General features: G+C 50.7%; 1 protein-coding gene across 1 annotated transcript; it reads left to right on the top strand.

Moving 5' to 3' along the window:
• The first annotated feature begins 1,259 nt into the window (after positions 1-1,259).
• Positions 1,260-4,328, top strand: LOC147972185 (beta-glucosidase 32-like). The gene is made up of 13 exons (XM_087521343.1): positions 1,260-1,524; positions 1,613-1,676; positions 1,789-1,847; positions 1,973-2,048; positions 2,141-2,212; positions 2,330-2,417; positions 2,538-2,793; positions 2,900-3,015; positions 3,102-3,316; positions 3,434-3,456; positions 3,563-3,656; positions 3,723-3,831; positions 3,917-4,328. Exons 1-13 carry the CDS (start codon positions 1,381-1,383, stop codon positions 4,131-4,133), a joined length of 1,533 nt encoding a protein of 510 aa, XP_087377469.1. The 5' UTR covers positions 1,260-1,380; the 3' UTR covers positions 4,134-4,328.
• The last annotated feature ends 5,967 nt before the right edge of the window (positions 4,329-10,295 follow it).

The following is a 10,295-nucleotide window of genomic DNA, read 5'->3' as shown; positions in this document are numbered from 1 at the left end:
TCAAGATTTTTGTCCCATGCGAATTCGTTATCAATGAGCTAGTAAGCGACACATCTTCTTCAGTTGATGTTAGACGGCGATGTCGACTCTCCAACGATGGTCCACGGTCTGGACAATGATCCGTGGCAATGCACATATATGTATGTGTTAGTATTTGTTAAAAATTAAAAAAAATCAACCGTCAGACCCTCCTAGGTCATGTTCAAAGTGGGGCTCAGAGAATCTCCAGCCGAAGTAGGCTAAAATTGACCTTTATATGTTGTGGACGGGTCTGCGGATAGAAGCTGGCAGAGCCATTTATCCGCCCGGGCATCCGGACATCCCATTTTTAAAATTTCAAATCCATGCAAACATATGCACGTGAATCATTCGATCAATATAATGCACACTGTATAAAATTCAATAATTCATACATAGACGATGAACATGTTCTTCGATACGTTATCCACAAGGCTAGTGTTGGCCAACTAGATCCTCGTTAGCCTCAGCTTCTCTTTCTCAAGCTCAACTGTCACACACAATTTCACCTTCTCAAGCTTCATTTTTTGCCACTTGTTCCTGTTCTTTATGTCTATCATCTCACTCTCAATCATCATCCTATCCGACATCCACTCCTGACCGAACTCCTTTGTCGCCACCTCCTTCCTGGCCTTCTAGTGGGCGCGCTGTCGGGCATGCCGCTCATTCTGGGCAATGGTCTCCGCTTTATCTCCAATGGCAGGGACCACCGGACCAAGCTCCTTGGCGTACGGACAACAGACCAGGCATTGACGTCTTGGACGATGAAGGAGGTCGATGGCACGGACACGGAGCAAGGTCAAAGGAGGGCGATGACGCGTTCACGGGAAAGGGAGGACGGACGCAGGAGAGAGAACATCGATTTGATCAACTTGGGAGGAAGGAGGGGGGGGGGGGGAGGGTGGATCAGACCTGCCGGGTCTAATGTGATGGATGTTGTCCACCACTTGGCCTCAGACAAACCCGCTTTCACAAAATGGATACGAGGGATCTGTTTGAGTGAGCTTTGCTACATCTACGTAAAGATTTTTACGTAACCTACGTAAAAGATGACCTGGCCTGATTTGGTTGGAGGGGAAACAGGCCCAGGCCCACCCCATGAAAATCAGAGGAGCGATTAGTTTAGCGTTAAGGAAAGAACGTAGCTGGTTTGGTAAGTTTAGCATTTTTGCTGTTTGAGTAGTGTCACACAGTGTGTGAACAAATGAGGGCCGAGCAGAGGGCCCGGCTAAAGACGCTCCCACGACAGCGCCGCGCACCAACCGCGCCACGGACACGGAGAGAGAAAGGAGTGGCCAGGACACTGAATCACTCTCGCCCACTCCACAGGAGCAGCGCAAAGGCGCGGTGCTGCCGGCACTTATGCCGATGATCTTTCCCTTCCCCGTCGCCGTCGCCGCCGCCCTCTTCGCCGCCGCAGCCTTGGCTCCGAGACACGCCTCGGCGCTCACCCGCCATGACTTCCCCGACGGGTTCGTCTTCGGCGCAGGCACCTCGGCCTACCAGGTACTGTCTTGCGGTGCACTGCATATTCATCCATATCACACGCTTGGTTCTGCACCGTGTGAGGAGCTGAAACCCTTGACGACGTCAGGTGGAAGGCGCGGCCGCAGAGGATGGAAGGAAGCCCAGCATCTGGGACACCTTCACCCATCAAGGTCCGTGCAGTGGAGAGACCATGGACTCACGCTTCGGCAATCAGTAGAAGGCCCCTTAATTTACTGTCCAAATCTTGGTGATAAATCCAATATTCTAAGTTTGCGATGACAGGTCACTCGTCTGACGGATCCACGGCAGATGTTTCAGCAGATCAGTACCATCACTACAAGGTAAGAACTAACTAGCTGTGCGTGAATCAAACATGAAATTCTGAAAGAATTCAGATAGAGTGCATGTAGATAAAAGTTCGTCAGGCTCTTTGGTTTCAAACATAAAACAAATCCTTTGATCTCAGGAAGATGTAAAGCTTATGCACAAGGTGGGTTTGGACGCGTACAGATTCTCCATTTCCTGGCCCCGGCTTATTCCTGGTAGGTACTAGTAGCGTGCTAGTGGGCAACTACAGTAGATCACAATTAATACTTTTCTGAAAAATTCTGATACTCGCTACCAAATTGTGTAGATGGAAGAGGACAGATAAACCGAAAGGGCTTGGAATACTACAATAATTTGATAGATGAGCTGATACTACATGGTATACAAGTTGTTACTTTTCTCTCACTTATTGCTGATGTGAGATTGAATTCTACAAATAATTGTGTTCTCTCAAATATTGGCTAATCCAGCTACTTGCGCTGTCATTTTTTCGTAGGAATTCAGCCTCATGTCACCATCTACCATTTTGATCTTCCTCAGGCACTGCAGGACGAATACAGTGGACTACTTAGCCCCAGATTCATGTAACTGCCCAAATTACTACCTAACATATGTGGACAAATCATGACCATGCAAGAAAAATCAGACAATACACTGAAGGAATCAATTCTCTAGCTGTTCTAACTTTCTAACATGCGTTTCAGAGAAGACTACACCGCTTACGCAAACGTGTGCTTCAAGAGCTTCGGGGACAGAGTGAAGCACTGGGTAACCGTCAACGAGCCAAACATAGAGCCGATCGGCGGCTACGACAACGGCTCCCAACCTCCGCGCCGCTGCTCCTATCCGTTCGGCGCGGACTGCGCCGAGGGGAATTCTTCGACCGAGCCGTACATAGCAGCTCACCATCTCCTGCTCGCACACGCTTCGGCAGTGTCCCTGTACAGAGAGAAGTACAAGGTCTCTTTGGTTGTCACACTCTCTTGTTGTCTCTGATGCATGCCACATATGGCAGGTTATGGTTGATTGAACATGGGTTTGAAATGATCAATTGATCATCATGTAGGCAGCTCAGGGAGGCCAGATAGGGATCACTCTGCTGGGCTGGTGGCATGAGCCTGCTTCTGACACACCCCAGGATGCAGCTGCTGCCGTGAGGATGAATGACTTCCACATAGGATGGTTAGTAACAATACTATCATATGCTCCTAATAAGAAGTAGAAGAAGAGTTTACAGTAGTGCTGCCTTCATCCGTTATATGAGGCAGGTTCATGCATCCGTTGGTGTACGGAGACTACCCTCCGGTGATGAGGAGCAGGGTGGGCCGTCGATTGCCGGCTCTACCGGCGCCGGAGTCGGCCAAGGTGCGTGGATCGTTCGACTTCATCGGCTTCAACCACTATCTCATCATGCGTGCGCGATCGATCGACACCAGTTCCGGTCAGGAACCCAGGGACTACTACGTGGATGCAGCCGTCCAAAGTAATGAGCCCTGACTTCGGTTATTAGCATTCAGAATAGCAAGTTTCTGCAGACAGCTGTGCAGATTGGTCTGATTGACTTGCCTGCCATGTTGATGCTCTTCTCCTGATGATGCAGATCCATCGTCAGACATAACCACGGTATAACCAAGCATATGATGCAGGAGATCGTTTCTGCCTGCGCATGTCGTATCATCTCATTCCTCATCCTGCGCCCATGATGATCTCCTTAATGCAACATGTGCAGGGCGAGGTTGAGACCGCCCCGTGGTCTCTGAGGAAGCTGCTGGAGCACCTGAAACTCCACTACGGGAACCCCCCTGTGTGGATCCATGAAAATGGTAACATCTGAATCCTCACAGATGCTGCCATGAGGCAACAGAATGAACTGTTGATTCTTGGTTCAGGATACGCAGACGCCCCCGGCACCTCGAGCAAGGCCGACAGCGACGACGAGGACGAGGACAGAGCGGAGTTCCTGCAGGATTACCTGGAAAGCTTGTACCTTTCCATACGGTGCACATGCAGCTTCTCTTCTCCGTCGTCTTCTTCCTCGCCTTCCTCTGCTTTTTATTTTCTTCTGATGAAAACTGTGTTGCAGGAACGGGTCGAACGCGCGGGGATACTTCGTGTGGTCGTTCCTGGACGTCTTCGAGTTCCTCTTCGGCTACCGGCTGAGGTTTGGCCTGTGCGGCGTCGACATGGGCGACGCGGCGAGGAGGAGGTACGAGAGGAGCTCGGCTCGCTGGTACTCCGGCTTCCTCGCGGGCCGCGAGCTCCGGCCGGCTGCTTGGCCCCAGAAGTCCTACGTCCAATGAGAAAACAAGAGACGCTCACATGTGGCTCTCCGGTCTCCACGTCTTTGTTTTCCTCAAGCTGCTCTGCAGGACGAAAATACCTGTACCGGGTTCCCGTGCGCGCGCGCGCACACACACACAAAAAAAAAAAGAATAAGAATACCTTTTGTAGACTTGTTGAAAAATTATAATAAGGGGCCGACTATCTTCCACAAACCACACGACTGATTTTTTCTTAGTTTCAGTTAGCCGTGCCACGTGCCATTCTTCTCCCTTCCTCGCCGTCATTGTCTTTCTCCCGCCCCGTGTCGTTGTCTTTCTCCCGCCCAATCGACCAGTCCTCCGGGCACCGGCACTGGCCTAACCGTTGTCTCACATCACCTATGGCCAGCATCGCCGTCATGGCGTCTCGCCCTGTCTGAGCCGCCTCCTGCTCCGAGATGCCGCCGCCCGCACAACACCATGCCCATATTCGCCAACCTCCGACTATTAATAGCAAATGTGGAAAGTTAAACCTCCTTCTGACAAACCCGAAAACCAACCAAAAGAAATTTTTTATGGTTGTGCTACTAGCCAACTTCAGTTTTTCGTCACTAACTTGGTCGAAAGGCTTCTGCTGTTGCTCATGTAACGAACATCAAAACTCCAGAGTATGCGAGGTCTTTTGAAGATTCTGACGAAGGTTGTGATGGTCGATACCAGCCTCTTTGCAAGGTTCTGGCTCACACAATCGCTCATGGTTCGATACTAGCGTCAAAGGCGTTGTTGGTGGCAAAAGATGGGGACCAAGGTAGGGAGGACAAGGTGGCCACGAGCAGAGCTTAGATAGGGACTTAGGGCGGAACTAGACCATGGCCCGTCCAATTTTTTGCACTTTTTTTAGCTATTCTTTGGAGCCTAGCCAAGCCCATCATATGCAATTCTCTCCTTTGGGCTGGCCCGCTCCGATTTTCCTTCGAAGATCCGCCAGGTGGCAACTGAGTTTTACTTCTAAACACCGTAGAAAAAGTGGGGTGTGGCAAAGGGGTGTGCTTTGGTGACCAAGGGTGAGGACTCTTTGCATGACTTCATTGAGCTGCTTAAAGGACATATGGCCGTGACTTCAATTACCAAGGTTTGAATTGCTTGGTCAACACAAAGAAGATCAACAAAGTCAACCAACTACTAGCGCTGCCTTGGGGGACAACCCTACCAGAAGTCAGTCACGAGCACATGTTTTCTTCTCCGGTGCTTGTTATTTTGGGAAAAGTCCATAAGAGGTTTCGTTCTTTTTTCGAAATGAAGGATTACCCCCGGTCTTTGCATCTGGCGGTGCACACAACCATTTTATTATATTTTCAACAGAGCTCAACAATAAATACATGGATAAATCCAAAGCTACCTTCCTGGCAACTACTGTCGCACACCTACACACTTGATGATGTGGCATGACCGCGTATCAACACACAACATTTATTCCGGTGGTCTCAACAAGCCGCCGCCGACAAGTTGAGAGCACCAACCGGCCGAGCTAGACCCTTCGTACGCACCACATGCGCACGATCTAGAATCAGCCAGAGATGGTTTGTTGTGGTGTGCTATCTGCCGTGTCTTCACTAATTATTTGAGTCCTTGTGAGGTTTGATTCTGGACGCATCGATTTTTTGCTTGGTTTGTGTCGCAGGTGCCAACAGAAAAAAGAGCAAAGCTACATCCACGGACGACCTACGGGTAATCTACACCCAACACATACCTGGGCAAACCTCGGGTCGGGCCGAGCCAAGCCCGAGGCAAAAAACCCAGGCCTGGGCCCGGCCCCGCCATCAGGCCTGGTTTTTAGGCCCGAGCCCAGCCCAAACACGTAAAAACTCAGTAGGCCTCGGGCCTCGGGCTGGGCCCCTTTAGGAATTTGCAAAAATGACGGGTCTAGGCCCGGCCTGGCCATCAGGCTCAAAATCTAGGCCTGAGCCCGGCCTGGGAGTAGCGTCAGGCCAGGCCGGGCTTCCCATGGCCAGGACTAAATCCAACGGTTAAAATTGGGAGGGGGTTGATTAATCAGGAGGAGTTAGTTTTCTGGACCTTTGAGCCCGTATATGCGACCGTACTTGGCAGCCCGTAAGTCTAGCATTTTTGTGTCGCATGCACACTCACGTGTCACGTCACATGCACCATTTTCTCAGGAATTTTCGAAGTACTAACTAGCATATATATACCAAAAATGCTACACTTATGGGGCTATGGTTACACAACAAAGTTACGGGATGATCGTGTGCCAATAAAATCAACTGCCCACTCTGCATTTAACCGTGGGGCCAGGCGCATGATTAATCCCTATGCCTCCAGCTCAGCCCCGTAAGAGTTTTCCGTAGAAATTTCCCGTAAGTGTAGCATCTCTCTATGTATACCATATATATATATATATATATATATATATATATATATATATATATATATATATATCGTATATATATTCCAAGAAATTCTCGCAGGAAGCGGTAGCCCGCAGCTTGTTTTTGAAATTGCTCTGTGTATAAGTGCGTACCTGAAGAAACATGGCGTAGATGAAGGGCGATAGAAATACGAGCTATTTCCAGGCATATGCGTCGGAGAGGAAGAGGAAGAACACCATAAAGAAATTTAGAAGGGAGGACGGAGTAGTTGTGGAGGATGAAGAAGGAATGAAGGCCCTGGTTACTAACTACTTTTCCTTCTTGTTTACCCCCGTGGCAGGTACTGATGCGCCGGAAATTTTGTCTCATATTGCACCAAAAGTGACCGCCCAAATGAATGACTTTCTTACAAGGGAATATACGAGGGAGGAAGTGAAACGAGCCCTTGATGATATTGGTGACCTAAAGGCTCCGAGCATGGATGGTCTCCCGGCGGTTTTCTACAAGCACTACTGGAACCTGGTGGGTGATGAGGTGGTACATGAGGTGCTACATGTGTTGCGTGGCGGCAGTATGCCTGAGGGATGGAACAACACTCTTGTAGTGCTAATCCCAAAGGTGCAGAACCCAGAGACTTTGAAGGATCTACGCCTTATTAGCCTCTGCAACGTGGTGTATAAGCTCGTGTCCAAGGTCATTGCCAACAGGTTGAAGTGCATTCTTGGGGAGATCATCTCACCGAACCAGAGTGCCTTCGTACCGGGACGACTAATCTCAGATAACACAATTCTTGCCTATGAGATGACACACTTTCTAAAAAGAAAGAGGACGGGGAAGAAATCATATGCAGCTTTGAAACTGGACATGAGTAAAGCGTATGACCGCGTCGAGTGGTGCTTTCTTGAGAAGATCATGCTTCAGCTAGGGTTCACCAGGGAGTTTGTGGAGTTGATCAACAAGTGCACACGGACAGTGAGATACAGGTTCAAAATAAACGGGTCATGCACTGACGAAATTGAACCGGACAGGGGCCTTCGCCAAGGGGACCCAATCTCGCCATATCTTTTCCTATTATGTGTAGAGGGGCTGTCAGCACTCCTACAACACACCGAGAACACAGGGCAGATCCAAGGCATTGTGGTGGCCGACGGTGCTCCGGCCATCAGCCATCTCCTGTTCGCCGACAATTCGTTGCTGCTATTTGAGGCCACGCCGGAGAGTGTATAGACCATCAACCATATACTCCAGGTCTATGAGTGGGGGTCTGGCCAGATGATCAATAGAGACAAGTCTGTTGTTTTGTTCAGTAAGAACACCCCAAGCCGTTTGAAAGCCCAGTTTTTGTCCCTACTAGGGTTGCGGGCTGAATGCTTGCAAGGCAAATACCTTGGCCTTCCCAGCTATGTGGGACAGTCACGGCAGAAATGTTTCGAGTATCTGCGCAAGAGGATATGGGAGATCCTGAAGGGATGGAAAATCAAGCTGTTATCGAAGGCGGGTAAGGAAGTTCTCATCAAAGCGGTTATCCAAGCAGTTCCGACCTATGCCATGTCTTGCTTCGATCTCACGAAAGCGCTATGCGAGAGTATTAGCCAAATGGTGTGCAACTTCTGGTGGGCTAATCAGGATGAGGAGGAACGCCCCCACTGGGTGGGGTGGGAGAAAATGTCACTGCCAAAGGAACAAGGAGGGCTCGGCTTCCGTGATTTGCATGCGTTCAATATTGCTATGTTGTCGCGCCAAATCTGGCGTCTGGTGCAGTTCCCAGAGTCCCTTTGTGCAAGAGTGCTCCAAGCTAAGTATTATCCTCAGGGTGATGTCCTGAAAGCCGTGGCATTACGAGATATGAGCTATGTTTGGCGTAGTCTTCTCCAAGGAATTGAGGTTGTCAAAGCCGGCATGATCTGGAGGGTTGGGACAGGGGAAAGAATCAACATATGGCAGGATCCTTGGCTGCCCTCGAGCGATACATGGCGTCCCAGGACTCTCCAGGGTGCTCATCTTCTGACAAGGGTGGCAGACTTGCTTGATCCTGCCACAAACAGGTGGGATGTCGAACTAGTTCAGCAAACGTTCTGCCAAGATGATGCAAAGACGGTCTTGAACATCCCCATCTGTGACCACTTCGAGGACTTTGTAGCCTGGCACTACGACACCAAAGGCCTCTTCTCGGTGCGATCGGCATACAGGGTGTATGTACAACTACTGAACCTGCAAAAAACACGGCAGAGGGGGGAGAGTTCGGCTGGGCTGGAGGACAAATCCGTGTTTTGGCGGGCGATCTGGAAGGTACCTTGCCCTCCTCGGGTCCATCATTTTATGTGGAGACTCGCGCACAACAGCCACCCCCTGCGGCGCAACATTGAACGGATCGGGGTGGAGCTCGATGTCATGTGCCATCTCTGCCGTCGGCAAGCTGAAGATGGGGGACATTTATTTTTGCGATGCAAGGAGGTCAAGAGCGTATGGCGGCACTGCGGACTCGAATACACTAGACAATGTCTCCTGCATTGTGATACACCTATGGAGCTACTAACGGCTGTGATTAAACTGCCGGAATAAATCAAGATGCGTACGATATGCCTGCTGTGGACTTGGTGGGCGGAAAGGAACAATGCAAATCACCAAAAGAAGCGTTTGAGCCCAGAAGTGTTTAGTGCGCGGGTGGGATGTCTGACAAAGGAGTGCCCCCAGGAGGTGCTGAAGATCAACGTAGACGCCGCAGTCCAACAGAGCTCAGGCGAAGGCGGATGGGGCCTCGTCGTACGGGACAGTCACTACCAGAATTTACCCAATTGCCGACGGCCAAATCTATGCCGACGGCCCCTGTCGGCATCGACGGATCTATCCCGACGGTCCAGGCCAGGCCGTCGGCGTAGGAAAGCCGTCGGCATACATCCACCTATGCCGACGGGGTCCGTCGGCACAGAAGGGCCGTCGGCATCCCAATAAATATGCCTACGGCGGCCGTCGGCATAGAGGATGCCTTCAGCATATCTGTGGGCCCGACTGCCCGGGCAGCGAGATCCTTTGACGGCGTGAAGCCTACGCCGACGGGGCCTAACGGTGGCCGTCGGCATATCTGCCACGTCATCGATCCGCGTGATCTGCCACGTCAACGATCCGAAACGCTCACCAGTACGTGGGGTGGCATATCTATGCCGACAGCCTTGCCGTCGGCATAGGCTTGGCCCATGGACGGTGCCACATCATCGATCCGCGCCATACGCCACGTCATCGATCCATGGCTCTACCCTTCTGTGGCTGTAGCTATGCTGACGGCATAGCCGTAGGCATAGATTTCTAATATTTTTTCATATTTTATTTGTTTTCTCTTTTTCCTTTTTATTTTTTTCCAAAATAATTAGATTAACTTAAATGTGCCTTATGTACAGAAAACATATCTCGATTATATATATATATATATATATATATATATATCGATTTCCCCCTCTTGGGCGTCGCTTCCGTCGTGTTACGGAGAGGGGAGACGGGACAGGGTACCTGGGGGGGGGGGGGGGGTAGCAATGCCGCCAGGTGTTGCGGTCGGCCCTCCTACGGTTGTGGAAGCGTGGTGGCAGGCGCAGGCACCCGGCACGCGGCTCCGGGGTGTGCCCCTCCCCTCACGGGCGTCGCTGCCGCCGTGTCTCGGAGGGGGGAAACGGCAACGTCGGGCCGACACAGAGGGAATCTTGGGGTGGGTTGGGTCGGGACTGTGTTGGGGGTGTAGCTATGGGCTGGGCTATGACAACCAGGTGAAAAGTGAAGGAAATATGCCCTAGAGGCAATAATAATGTTATTATTTTATTTCCTT

The sequence above is a fragment of the Triticum urartu genome, chromosome 5A (assembly GCF_056163025.1).
Source record: "Triticum urartu cultivar PI428250 chromosome 5A, HENAU_Tu73, whole genome shotgun sequence".
In the NCBI taxonomy this organism is placed as follows: Eukaryota; Viridiplantae; Streptophyta; class Magnoliopsida; order Poales; family Poaceae; genus Triticum; species Triticum urartu.
The sequence above is the reverse complement of the archived record's forward strand: the minus strand, read 5'-3'. Positions and strand labels throughout refer to the sequence as shown.